The sequence below is a fragment of the Aulonocara stuartgranti genome, assembly GCF_965226115.1.
Source record: "Aulonocara stuartgranti genome assembly, chromosome: 3".
In the NCBI taxonomy this organism is placed as follows: Eukaryota; Metazoa; Chordata; class Actinopteri; order Cichliformes; family Cichlidae; genus Aulonocara; species Aulonocara stuartgranti.
In genome coordinates, this window is record NC_138941.1 from 55655197 (window position 1) to 55669678 (window position 14482).

The 14482-nt window shown below is 41.5% G+C and overlaps 2 protein-coding genes across 2 annotated transcripts in view; one reads left to right on the forward strand and one right to left on the reverse strand.

Moving 5' to 3' along the window:
* Positions 1 to 374: 374 nt before the first annotated feature.
* Positions 375 to 14482, reverse strand: part of LOC309699046 (uncharacterized protein) — a 34207-nt gene continuing 20099 nt past the window's right edge. Inside the window, exons 6-14 of the mRNA XM_082521903.1 lie at positions 14397 to 14482; positions 13508 to 13608; positions 12139 to 12209; positions 6522 to 6629; positions 5418 to 5488; positions 5029 to 5146; positions 4773 to 4937; positions 4182 to 4277; positions 375 to 4100 (exon numbers count right to left, since the gene is read on the reverse strand). Of these exons, the coding sequence (XP_082378029.1) occupies positions 1707 to 4100; positions 4182 to 4277; positions 4773 to 4937; positions 5029 to 5146; positions 5418 to 5488; positions 6522 to 6629; positions 12139 to 12209; positions 13508 to 13608; positions 14397 to 14482 (3210 nt within the window). The 3' untranslated portion in view covers positions 375 to 1706. The remainder of the gene's footprint in view (positions 4101 to 4181; positions 4278 to 4772; positions 4938 to 5028; positions 5147 to 5417; positions 5489 to 6521; positions 6630 to 12138; positions 12210 to 13507; positions 13609 to 14396) is intronic.
* Positions 7258 to 9731, forward strand: LOC309699322 (tripartite motif-containing protein 16-like). Its single transcript, XM_082522298.1, has one exon. The coding sequence runs from the start codon at positions 7280 to 7282 to the stop codon at positions 8951 to 8953; it is 1674 nt and encodes a 557-aa protein (XP_082378424.1). The 5' UTR covers positions 7258 to 7279; the 3' UTR covers positions 8954 to 9731.

A 14482-nucleotide genomic window follows, 5' to 3' on the forward strand; every position in this document is an offset into this window, starting at 1 on the left:
CACATTCAAGATGAACACGTTGTGCTTGTTTCTTGAACTCTAAGAACTATAAAAATGGATGATTTTGAGATTGATGATGGTCTCGACTGCTTTAGTTTCTCTGTTTTAAATATGATACAAGACCAGAATTAATGAGAGGTGCAGACACAAAGACGTTCTGCTCAAGATTAGATACAAAATGCAGCTGTAAGAATAGGAAATGTGGATATAGTTTCAAATGTGCTTGGTTTTAAAGTGAATGTTTCCAGACATTCATCCACTTGAAGCGAGATATTTCAGTCTATTTCAATTAAAACATTGTCTTCTGGTAGGAAAAAGTGCAATACAGTCTTTGAATGAAGTGCGCAGAGTGACTGAGGAACAATGCTTTATTAATTAGTAGGGAAACATTACATACATACATAAATAAAGACAGATAAACATAAAAATGTCCTCATATGAAAACACAACTTGAATTTTCCAAGTCAGACAGAAAGTGTCTGTTTTTAATCAGAGTTATAAATATCTCCTTGTTTAAACTGATCGTGTTTTTTAAAAAAAGACACCACCGCTCTCAAAGATTAGTTATGTCAGGCTTTATAAAAACACAATTAGTATTGTAGTAATATTATTATTTCTATATAAGTCCAGCCTGGATTAAAGAGATTCTGCTGCACGGTTCGTGCAGTTAAAGGTGCTTGTGAATCGAAAAGGCATTCAGTCACATGACCTTTAAAAACTGCAGAATTTTCAGGATACTCCAAAGATGTACATCTTTATAGCTGCAGATATTTCTCTTTCAAAAAGGAAAAAAGTACCACAGGAATAAATCAAAGGGAGTACAAATAAAATGAAATTAGATTTTATTCACTCTGTTTGCCTTTAGCTCCCCTCCTTTCAATTCAGTGTTTAAATTTGCAGTTTGTATGTTGGTTGTAATAGTTTCTTTCATACAATACGGCGTACCCCTTACTCTCATAGTAGGAGCCTTTAGTCTGTGGATTAACGGACAGACTGACTCAAGTGTCTGTAGGCCTAATAGGAGAGATCAAGTCATGGCTACGGCCACCAAATTATTCAGAACTGCTAGTGTTAGTGTGGTTTTGACTGAAAGCTTGTTAGCAATCACGTCACAGGCTGTAGTCATTTCCCGACTCATCCAGAGATCTCAGAGCTTCACTCTGACCAAAACAAAAAGGTCTGTGATTTCTGATAAGACATCGGCTTTCCTGAGGTTGTGAGGAGAGGTCATTATTGTCATTAATCTTGGAATGTACTCTCAATTAATAGATTTAGAAAGAATACAAATATACCTTGAAAACAAGTTGTTTTTCCCCTCTGTGGTTGTTTAAAGTGCATTACAAGGACAATATAGTACAAAGAAAACGTAGTGAACTTTTCAGCTCCGCTGCACTTAAACCTTATAATAACAAACAAACAAGGTAACAAACAAGATTTAAATCCATACGAGACAATCTCATTGTATCTTCCTTTGTTACTCAAATTAAACTTGAACATTTTAAAAGGTATCTACATTTCATAATGGAGTGTATCTCCTGACTTTCCTGAAGGAGGAGTGATTAGGAAAAAATCCTCAAAATGGTAAAAATGGCCTGTATTTATACATATTTATACTTTACTAGTCCCTAAGGACCCCAAAGCGCTTTACATATCCAGTCATCCACCCATTCACACACGCATTCACTCAAAACAAAACAACCAAGAGTTTATCTCCAGCGCGGCCTTGTGGGCAAGACCGAGTCCTGAGAATGAGCAGACTTGTCACTGTCACTGTCATTCCGTCTGTGGCCTTTAGGGGGAGCCAGCAAGTTGTGGCGCAATGCACGAGGAGATGATTTGACGCTCTGAGACTTCCTCTGTGAGGAGGGGGAGAGTTTTTGGACATCTGAGGATCTTGCTGACGCATGGACTCTTAGTGATCTTGATCGCGTAATAGGCAAGGAGGTGCTGGATGGGGTAACAGGGGAGGAGGTCTTGGAAGAAGGTTTGGGGGAGGGGTCTGACTCAATGTTGGGGGAGTGGGAAGCAGCAGGAACAGCAAGGTTGGTGTGAGTACGTCTGAAAGAAGAAGAGGCTGTGCTCCGTGCAAAACCCGGAAACACAGATGATGAAGAGCTAGTGGCTTTGCGCAAAGGAGTGGCAGGAGCACTGACGCTGCCTCCTGCTCCACTTCTTCCACCCTGAGAGAGTGCCCGCAGTGTGGAGCGACAGATCTTCTCCTCCTGCTGGGCTTTAGGTTTCATTAAGGGCTTTTGGCTGGACATCTTTCCTTGAAAGTCCTTGTTCTGTTCTCGGGCAGATGGCTGAGTACCTGAAACATTCTGGTTCTTTGAGTCCTTTGGATCCAAAGTCTTGGGGATCCCAGATTGTTGGGATGAAGGAGCATTTGCAGGCCTCGCTACTCGTCGAGGGGAAGCACTGCTTCGTTTTGAGGGAGTCAGACTGGTGGGCACTGCGGTGCTGGAGGAGCCTCGATTCTTCTCTGTATGTTTGATTCTGGATGGACTTCTGTTGGTCCTGGATATTGGCACAACCCTCCTCATGTCCTTGTTCTCGGAGGTTGTGAGGGTCCGGATAGATTTGGATTTGCCAGATGCAGAGATAGTGTTTGGGGTAGGTTTCTTCCCATTAGTTTGGACTTTAGACGTAGGAAGGCTCTTGCTGGGTAGTTTAGATGGAGTTGCTGGTTCTGCTTTTACTTTGGTGGAAGAAGCTGCTTTTGCAGTTTTACTGGTTGAGTCTTTAGATGCCATGTTGTTTTTGCTTTTCTCTTCTGTTGATTGTTTTGAGACGGTCACTCCATCACTGTTCCTGTTGGTGGACACTTCTGCTTCTTCCTCCAGTTCTTTATCTTTCTCAGAAGCATCTGCTGTGAGAGCAGGCACTACATTAGGTGTTGGAGGTTCTTTCGGGCGCCACACAGAGGAAGAAACTAGCAGTGATGTGTCATCACAGCGGGGGACAGGCACTGGTTGGCTGCTGATGGGTACAGGCACTGGTTTTTCATTGGCCGGTTGAGGTTCTGAAGGCATGTCATTGGCTAAAGCAGAGGAAGTTAGTTTGTTTCCTCCTTGGTTATCACCCTTATGCTGATCTTTTTCAGTTTCTGCATAGGTGCTTTGTGTGTCACTTGTAGCCTCGCACACACCCGTCACACACCATACAACCACCTTATCCTCTTGCCCCTCATCGCCCTCTCTTGGTGTTGAAGAAGAGCTGAGCTCACAGACTTGCTCATCAGATTGTTTTGGATTTACAATCAGTTGGCCATTATTCTGCACCTTATCAACTTGCAAGTCATCCCCTTTCTCTTCTTCCAAATCTGTGATTGTCAAATCATCTTGATGAAGACCGACATGTCTGTTTTCGCTATGACTTGTGAGGGTGTCGCCACTGCCAAACACTTTTAGCTCAGGAACCAACGTGCATTTGTCTAAAACCACCACCATGTTTCCTGTAGCAGTGGTGCTCTGCTGAAAGCTCTTACCAGTGCAGTCAGTCTGCTGAGTTAAAACCAGTTCAACATCTTTTGGTTTGCTTGTTGTAAGTGTTGCATGGCTGCTTAAACCCATGCCAGGTTGATCACTGCTGCTTTTGTTGTTGTGTTCAGATTGCTGGTTTGAGTCAGAGGTAGGTTTGACTGCAAGTTCATTTGCAGGATTAGTGGCATTTGCACACGTCTGGGTAGCATTTTGGCTGAGGTAAGTGGCAGTTGCATGGTTTTTGTTTTTTGGACTCCTTTTGGAAGGTGATGAGGAGTTTTGTGGTGCCGTCTGGGTGGACACTGGGAATCCTGGACTTGAGGGAGATGGAAAACTGCTCCCTTTGCCTCTTTGCTGAATGTTTTTGCGATCAGTCGCCTTTTCCAGGAAAGTGCTTAGTTCCTGCTCAGCAGCAATAGATGGTGAGCAGGATGGAGACTTTCGGGAACGACGTAAGCTCACAGCACGTCCCAGAGGACTGTGGGAGTTGTTCACTGGTGAGCGAGGGTGGGACCTAGGGGTCAGGAGCTCCATCAACAGTCCGGCCTCGTCATGCCGCGACAAAGCAGTGGACATGTCAAGCTCACTGTGGCAGCGCAGCCCAAAGACTCCATCCACCTATAACGGGAACAGAGAGTGGATCATCGTTAGACATCTTTGATTGATTTTGTTTTACAGTGTCTGCGTACGTCATCCTACCTTTTCTCCTCCAGCCCAGGAGTGCCTCTTCTTCTCCTCCAGCTCTTGTATCCGCTGACGACGAGCCGCCTCCTTCGCCTCCCTCTCCATGTTCTCCTTCAAAAAGAGAAAGAGAAGTTATTTTCCTGATGCACGTGACTCTTCTGGTCCTCCATAGCCTACAGATATTATGCATGTTGAAAAAAAATTCAGATCTTGATGGACAAATCAAAGCAAACAAATCAAAAAAATAAAACAAACTGTGAACCCTTGGGCCTTAAATACAACATCTCCTCTTATGCATGATTTATGGTCTGGTATTTGTGTCTCTGTCAACAGCTCATCGTGAGAGAAGGGTTTGGGAATTCAAACTACTCAGAGGCAATGGAGACACACTTGAGCCAAAAAGCCAACAATGGTGAAATTGTTGGCAATCACATAAAACGGAAGGTTTAGAAACTAATATGTTTCACTGTAAATCAGAAGCGTTATGAAATATGGGATGAAGACTAATGTATCAGTTGAAGTATACCAACAGTTTTAACCACATCTACTGGATCTTGTGTGGATTGTTGTACAGCTCGTGTAATGGATTTGCATTCATAGTTGTACCTTGACAGCATTTGTGAACCTGGAGCAGAAGGTGTGGAAGATGCTGAAACAGTCGTCCAGCCTGAAAGTGTCTCTGTCCTCGCAGAAAAAGTCGATCAGCTCGCTGCCTTCCCTCTTTAGCTGTTGCCGACTGCCACGGAGTGAGCAGAGAGATGATGTGGCATGCTGAGACAAACATAATAGGCACGAAATTACTTTTTAAACTACACACTTATTTAAAGATTATATAAAACTAAAATACTGTTATGTGTGTTACCTGCAGAAAGCTGTCCAGTTGCTGCAGCAGCTCTGTGTCTCTCTGGATGCTCTCCTCCACTGAGTGTGTGCGAGATGTCAGCAAATGCAGCTCAGCATCCAATGTTTCCAATGAGATCCTACCAAAGGAAGGAAAACAAATCCATGTAGCCTCATTTCTGCTTTGGTTTCATTCATTTTGTGTCTGGTGTAATTTAAGTATCAAATGAAGGACTGAAAAGAAACCAGCAGGGGGCGGTGTTCACTCAGATTCTGTAGAGATGTAATAAAATGATGGAAAGAAGGAGTATAATAAATAAATCCCCACCAAACAGGTTGATGGAGAAATGTAGTGGTGTATGTGGACAACTGTAGTATTTAATATGTGAATAATATGAAGTGATGTCTGACCTGGCTGCAGCCTGGATGTGACTCAGCTTGAGAGGAAACTCCAAGAGCTTCTCATCTTTTTTATGGGCTTCCTATAGAAAAACAAAAAAACAAAACATGAGACCCCCTCTTTCCAGCTACCTCCTCTTGCTCATTTTGGTGGTACAGAGGTGCTCTCAATCCACATAAAGAGACCCATTCTCTGTCCCAGGGTCCCCTTCTGGTAGACATTGCATGAAATCACCTTAAAGACATAATCTCACCAGCATGTTTAGGCCTTCTACCAGTAGGACTTGCCTGCAGCTCTATTCTGAGCCCCTCCTGAACTACTGAGCATCTCACTCTCTGAAGCTGAACCAACAACTTGTCAGAATAAACTAATTTCCACCTGTTGTATCTGCAATTTTATTCTGAGGGTTCAAATTTATATCAACTAGTTACTCAACAGCTTCCCCTTCAGCTTCAGGTCTCTCTTCACCACTCAAACCATTAAGACGTGGATCTGCTAATTTTCATTGTAACCACTTCACACTGAGCTTCAAACTCTCTCAAACTGTCTCAAGAGCTGATTTCATTAATAGATTAATCAAAAAAAGGATTGTATCATCTGCAAAAAGGAGAGACGTGTTTCTGAGACCACCAGATCTGAAAGAGTCTGTACAAAACCAGCAGTGGCGGAGTCCACCACTCTCCAGGAATAAGTATGACTTATTGACTGTAATGTGAACCAAGCTCTGGTTGCAGTTGTCCAGGTACCAAGTAGCCTGTAACAATGGCAAACACCCAAAGCAACACCAGGATGACAACCACATCATAGCATAGATCTTCCCTGGAAACTCTAAAGGTGTGATTCCCCATGAAAATAGGGTCTTTAGGGTCTTCCTCCCTAAAAAAAAGAAAGAAAGAGGGACCACATCTCCAGCCTACCCATTCGGAAGTAGTGTCCCTGACCTCCTGCCAATGAGTGCCAACCAGCACAGCCGACTACATCCAGAACCTTGATCAAATTCAGATGAATCTCATTCACCAATGGTGCCTGACAACCAAAGAGCACTTTAACTGTTTTTGTGACTTCAGCCACACTGGCGTATGTGCAAAAATGAAATGAACAATGATGTTACTCACCAGAGCGACAAAGTGCAGCAGGTTCATGCCTGGTTTGTTAGCTTTGGTGTCAGCCAGAGACAGGAGGGACGACAGCTTGAAGCCTACTGCGTTTCCTGCATAACCTCCCTGCAACGCACATAGCACAGAAATTAAACTCATAGTGGTAAACATTCAAACACTTGAACAACAGAATCTGAAGCTATAAAACTACATTTCCCACAAAGCAGTTGGTCTCCATAGTCTACCTGATAAGAGAGAGTAGAGACAGCAAGTCTCCAGTTTGACTGTACACCTAACATGTATCGCCCAATTATCAGCTCATTCTGTTAAACATTTATCAATTAAATGAACATAAATACACTTTTTCTGCAATCATTGTGTCATGACAGTCAAATGAGCTCATGCATTCAGACCCTGAGATTTTAAATGACAGATACTAAGATTGTGTAAATAAGCTAACACTAAAATACAACTTCTGCTCAAACTAGCAAACTAAACCGTCAGAAATAAAAGTAGTACTTCAACAGCAGAGTGACTGGCTGTGATTAAAACTGCAGATCAACCTCCGAACAATTTAACACAGACAAACATTTTTAAATGTGCTCTGCTGTGTGAAAAATGACCACACGCCGTCTGCTTGAAACCACTTCTCCTCTTGGAATAAGTCAAGGCCTCATAACCACTCCCACTTCCTGTTTCTGAAAAACACCCAAATCTTTTCCTGTATTGCATCAGTATTAGAGAAACTCACACAGTCACTGACACTGAGAGGAGAAATGGCGCAGAAAGGAGTTCAGCTGGACCAAGAAACCTTCTCTTGTTCAATCTGTTTGGATCTACTGAAGGATCCGGTGACTACAACCTGTGGACACAGCTACTGCAGGAACTGTATTAACACTTTGTGGGACAAAGAGGAAGAGAAGAAGAAAATCCACAGCTGCCCTCAGTGCAGGAAGACGTTCACACCGAGGCCTGTCCTGGAGAAAAACGTCATGTTTGCAGCTTTAGTGGAGCAGCTGAAGAAGACTGGACTCCAAGCTGCTCCAGCTGATCACTGCTATGCTGGACCTGAAGATGTGGCCTGTGATGTCTGCACTGGGAGGAAGCTGAAAGCCATCAAGTCCTGTTTATCTTGTCCAGCCTCTTACTGTGAGAAACATCTCCAACCTCACTATGATGCAGCTCCGTTAAAGAAACACAAGCTGGTGGCCCCCTCCAAGAAGCTACAGGACAACATCTGCTCTCGTCATGATGAGGTGATGAAGATTTTCTGTCGTACTGATCAGCAGAGTATCTGTTATCTCTGCTTGATGGATGAACATAAAGGCCATGAAACAGTCCCAGCTGCAGCAGAAAGGACTGAGAAGCAGAAGGAGCTCGAGGTGAGACGACTAAACATCCAGCAGAGAATCCAGGAACGAGAGAAAGATGTGAAGCTGCTTCAACAGGAGGTGGAGGCCATCAATGGCTCTGCTGATAAAGCAGTGGAGGACAGTGAGAAGATGTTCACTGAGCTGATCCGTCTCCTCCAGAAAAGAAGCTCTGATGTGAAGCAGCAGGTCAGATCCCAGCAGGAAACTGAAGTGAGTCGAGTCAAAGAGCTTCAGGAGAAGCTGGAGCAGGAGATCGCTGAGCTGAAGAGGAAAGACGGCGAGCTGGAGCAGCTCTCACACACAGAGGATCACAACCAGTTTCTACACAACTACCCCTCACTGTCAGCACTCAGTGAGTCTACACACTCATCCAGCATCAATATTCGTCCTCTGAGCTACTTTGAGGATGTGACAGCAGCTGTGTCAGAGACCAGAGATAAACTACAGGACATTCTGAGAGAGGAATGGACAAACATCTCACTGACAGTCACTGAAGTGGATGTTTTACTGTCACCAGCAGAGCCAAAGACCAGAGCTGGATTCTTAAAATATTCACATGAAATCACACTGGATCCAAACACAGCACACAGACGTCTGTTATTATCTGAGGGGAACAGAAAAGTAAGAACAATGGAACAACAACAGTCTTATTCTGACCATCCAGACAGATTCACTGTATGGCCTCAGGTCCTGAGTAGAGAGAGTCTGACTAAACGTTGTTACTGGGAGGTGGAGTGGAGAGGGGGAGCAGTTTTTATAGCAGTCACATACAAGAATATCAGCAGAGAGGGAGCGTCAACTGAATGTGCTATTGGAGCAAATAATAAATCTTGGGGATTACGTTGCGACAACAACAGTTATATATTTCTGCACAACAATCTCCAAACTGTCCTCTCAGGTCCTCGGTCCTCCAGAGTAGGAGTGTACCTGGATCACAGAGCAGGTATTCTGTCTTTCTACAGAGTCTCTGAAACCATGACTCTCCTCCACAGAGTCCAGACCACATTCACTCAGCCGCTCTATGCTGGACTTTTATTTTTTGAAGGCGTCTCTGCAGAATTCATTAAACTGAAATAAATGTCACTGAGGGACAGTTGATTAAAATGTGATTTCGTTTTGACTTTCCTTTGGTCTCCATCATTGTTAATCAGACCACATTGTCACTAATGCCCACTTTGTTGCCTCTGACATGGGATCCCTCTCTACACTAGTCCATTTACATTTACATGCTTCCCTTAGGCAGTATTATTAGAGTGGATAGCATGTGGGCATATTCTCATTATTATGCAGTGAAATGTTGATTTACTTACAAAACAATGTTGGTTAAAATGTCTGTTTTAGTTTGCAGTTTCTTTGGTCTCCACATTTTTGCAGAGCACTCATCGTTGTGCAGTTTCCTGTCAGTCACACTTTACAGATACTATTTTGATATCTTATCATTTATTGTCTAATTAATAACTGACTTTGTTTGAACAAAGACAATTTTCATTACATTTACATATATTTGTTGTTGTTGAAATAATCAATCAGTTCAAGAAACAGCTTGCTTTGGGTTTTTTACATTGATAAATGCAGCTTTTTATGCTAATTAATGAATTTGCAGTTATTTGGGATCTAATTTTCTTTCACCTTTAATTATACCTACATATACATACAGCATACTCTGATTTTATTAATTAATGTGTAGCTGTGTTGGTCATATCGTTATTGCCATGTCGTTCAAAATTAATAACTTGATTTAAATATCCTCTTTGGAGGCTGCTTAATTTAGTGCACCAACCTGTTTTATGCATAAAATTTTGTTTAGATCCACAATTTGAACTTTTACTCAGATTCATAAATAGTTTTTGTCTGATTTTCTTTCATCATTTTCAGTCACTGTTACATTTTGCACGAGTCTGATTTCTGCATCTGTTCACCAATGAATGCATGTCATTGGTCCACACTGTGTATAAGACAACCAACAGTTATGAATTAAAAACAAATCATTTTGAAATTTAAAACCTTTAGAAGACACTATATTATTTCCAATCAATTTGTGAGTGATAAATTGTTCAGTGATTGTAAAACACATGTAAAAAACCTTGGAGTTTACATTGATGGTTCTTTTAAATTGAATAAGCAGGTGAGTGCAGTAGTTCAGTTCTGTTTTTTTCAGCTAAGACAGCTAGCCAGGATAAAGCCATACCTTCCGGCTGACGTCTTCGAGCGTATCATCCACCTTTTTCTTACTTGCAGATTGGACTACTGCAATTCATTGTATTATGGCCTAGATCATGCCACCATCCATCGCCTTCAGATGGTTCAAAATGCTGCTGCTCGCCTGCTAACTGGTACCAAACGGAGAGAGCATATAACCCCAATTTTAGCCTCTTTACACTGGCTCCCTGTCCCCTACAGGATCCAATTTAAACTCTTACTTTTTGTTTTTAAGTCACTCAACGCCCGAGCCCCCCCCTACTTGTCAGAGCTCCTCTCTGCCTATGCTCCAGGAAAACCCACGAGATCTAGTTCAAAACTATTGTTGTCCATTCCACGGACTAACCTCAAATCTCGTGGTGATAGAACCTTCTCTGTGGCAGGTCCCAGACTTTGGAATAGTCTCCCCTTTAATATTAGATCTGCTCAAACTCTTGAGCAATTTAAATCTTTACTAAAGACACACTTTTACGCTCTGGCTTTTAACACATTATGACCCAAGCATTTTGGATTTATCTGAATTAGTTAGTATTGTTTCAATTCTTCTATTTTATTGTTTCTATTGTTATTATTGTATTACACTGTAGTTTTTAATTTTATTGTTATTGTTAAGCACTTTGTGCAGCATCGGCTGTTGGAAATGTGCTATATAAATAAATCTGACCTTGACCTTGACCTTGACCCTGACTGTAATTAAATGATGGATTTAGCCACCATGCTGTCACGCATGGTTTTGGCCGCCATCATGTCAGTTTTTAAAACAAGAGCCTATATTTGGATGATAACTTGAAGTCTAAGGCTACGTTCACACTGCAGGCGAAAGCACATCAAATCCGACTTTTCTGACCCTCTGCGACCCATATCCAATCATGGTATGACAGTGTGAACGGCACAAATCTAATATTTTCAAATCCGATCTGGGTCACTTTCGTATGTGGTACTGAATCCGATACATATCTGATGTTCTAGAAAGCGACTGCTGTTTGAACGGTCATGTCGCATTAAATCAGTCTTTTACGTCACTGACACAAGACAGACGCCGATTATCAGCGCCGGAGAAGACATCGCGAACGCTTCCTGGCCATCCAGAGAAACTGTTGGGAAGACAACGTTGGAGAAACGTGAACATTTTATTTGTACTGTATAATCTGCAGATTCTGACAGAAATCTGCAACTTTCCTTTGAAGCACCACTTCTCTAAAACAGCAATAAGGATCATTATTAGGCCATATGTAAATAACAAAATAACTTTAGAATTTAAAGCAAAATTGGGAAACGTAAAGTCTGAAACAAGTCTTTATATTAACGGCCAACAGTCAAACAATACTGTTCAGTCTGGGTGTAAACAGAGCGCGTTGTGTGTGACGTCTTCTTTTGCACATGCGGGCCACTTTGAGGGTTCACACTAGAGCGCGTTTGCTGTCAGATTTTATCTGCAGTGTGAACAAGCAGACAAAAAAAAATCAGATTTGATCAAAAAAATCGGAGTTGAGCATTAATAAGACCTGCAGTGTGAACGTAGCCAAAGTTACAGTTAATCTCATGGTTAAAACTGTAGATATGAATCTAAATCTATTTGTAGCAGTAAACATGTTTAATTCTGATCTAAAGTTGAACATTTAAACATGAGTTTTTTTGGGACTGACTCAATTTTGGAGCCAGCCTCCAGTGACCACTTGACACTCGTATTAATATATGTGAGTGTTTTTAAAAAGAGTATATTACGTCTGATTATAATAAGGAAGAGAAGTTCTATGAAAACACTGCTTTGTTTTAGTGTCGTCTTAGCATTTCTTTTTTAATTTGCAGCTCACCTTTTCATCTTGACTCACTCTAATAAAAAGTTTCCATGCAAAGTTTTAGGTTATGTACAGAAACAGGAAATAAACCAGAATTCTAATATTAAATTACTGTCACGGAAATAAAGGGTGTAAACTAAAAAGCCTTTTGTTGCCTCTTCTTCCTTCTTGTATTTCTTTTTCTTCTTCCACCATCTATCCACTTTTTTCTCCCTCATCTAATTATTCATTGATGCTGTACAATGGTTTTTTTTTCCTACTCACAGCGTTAAGGAGGTTTCCGGCCTGCAGCACCAGGTGGAGAACAGCATGGAGCTCCTCGCAACACATTAATTCTGGAGGACGGAGACAAAGTAAAAGAAATGATGTCTTCATTTGTGTCAGTACATAAAGGATAAACCAATGCAAAAGCATCACCTGCTGGAAATAACTGTGTAAAAAGAGAGTAAAGAGAGAAAAAACACAAAACCTGTGCAGTAAAGATACAGATAACATAAGCTTATGATGCTAAAATCCCACTGGGTTTGCTGTTTTATCACATGCAGTGTTAGCATGTGGAAGGTTAGTTAACAGTTCAGGCAGTTATCAAGTTCACACACACACTGCTAAAAATACTGAAGGTGTTAGTCTGTATTGGGTGGAGGGTGTAAACGAGGAGAAGGCTTTACTGCAGGTATTTCTGCACCAACGACATTCAGTCCAGATTTATTGCGTTTTATTTCTTTTCATCTTTTTTATTATTATTTTATTTTTGTTAAAAAATATTCCAGAGTTTCATACACAGATCTCTTTTCTTTCTTTCTTTTTTTACAACTTCTGAATCAAACGGCTCACTCCTTCACATAAAGGTGAAAGTACTGATTCTGAGACATTGTAACACAATCTGTGTAACAGAATCTGCTAAATCTGTGAAAGTGTTTCTAGAAGCTTCTTGGTTACACCTCTGCGTGGTGATTCTGAAGCTAAATGAATCCTCTGAGATCGATGTCATCACTGATGACGACCCCAAACAGAACCTTATGTTTGGAGTCAAGAAAAATAACTTTTCTGGAGGTTTTTAATGTTTTTGATGGATGTGAGTCGGTGTGATTTCTTTGTTGTTTGTTCATTGCCGAGACACAGAGATAAGGTTCATCAGCAGCAATGAGCTGCATCTCAGAGTAACTATTAACATGCTCTATGCAACTTTTAACACCTATTATTTATTGTATATTTGACCAAACCCTACTTTACCTCAGTGCCCTGATCCCAGTGTCAGGAGTCAAACGTTACTTTTTTTAAAAATGTAAAATTAATTTAAAAAAGTTGATGAGTTTGCTCTAAAAAGTTTTACAGCTCCAGCACCATCGTTGGTGTTCATGCCATTCTCTCAGTAATTTCAGTTCATACAACACAGATAGAAGCAGTCTGGCCACACAAACGCTACCTGCCTCCTGCAGCACATTTGCTTGTGGTAAGGAATAAAACATTGTAACACACTCAGTGTTGGTTCTGGTCCTTCTCTGCTCTGCGTTGACACTGAGACAATAAGTAAGAGAAGAGAAAGCAGAGCTGTGGCCTGTGTGAGCTCCCAACAGCGGCTGCACGCAGAGAGCAGCTCATCCATGTGCCGCTGATGCTGCGAGCGTATTACCTTTGATGGCGGCGCGAAGGATCTTAATGTCCCGTTTCATGGCCTCGCACGCTGCCGGAAAATCCTCCTTTAAGAGCATGGATTCAATGCGGACTGTGTAACTGCAGACCGAGAGAGAGAGGTGAAAATGAATTGATTAATACATTTTTATTTTGCGTCCAAGCTGGTACACTTCACTAAATACAGCTAATGCTACTACTTTACATACTCTCGTAGTAACTGTATACCAGCAGCTGGCAATTAGTTTGAACTGTGGGACTATTTTTAGCGCATCTCATTAAGGAGATGTTGTTATTGGTGTGTGGGGGAGCTGCAGGCATGTAATTGATTCAGCTTGATGTTTTTGAAATGATCTGAAGGCAGATGTCACATTACCAGCGCTCCAGCAGCAGCTACTTACTAACATTTGTTTGTTTTGTTGAGCACAAATTGATGCATTAACGGTTATGATTCCTGAGTCACTGAGTCAGCTCTGTTAACTGTCACAAGGTCCTGTTTAGTGATACAAAAACATTTTCCCCCACTTAGAGCTAGAGCTGGTACACAGGCCACTTTTACCCAACACTGTTTCACACCAGTGCATCATGTTTTCAAAAATTCAAAGTAACCACTGTACAGCCAGTAAAAGTATTTATGTTTAATGTTGTAAGTATACAAGTACAAGTACTACAAAAATGTACTGTTTTGGTGCAGTATTTCAGTGAATGCAACGGTGAAACTGTACAGACAGTGGAAGCATTTTCAGTGTAAAACTGTTTCATGGATCTTGCATGAATATCGGAAATGTTAAAAAAAAAGATCATAAAGGTTTAATTCTAATTTCTGAAACTTGCAGTGAAAGTTGAACGCAGCATAAATCTGAATAACTAAGTAAAAGTTCAGCGCTCACCTGGGCACCTGAATCAGCCGGTACATGAAGGAATCGGCCAATGAGAGCTGAGAGACTTCGCCGCGGTGTGCCTTCAGTTTCTTCAC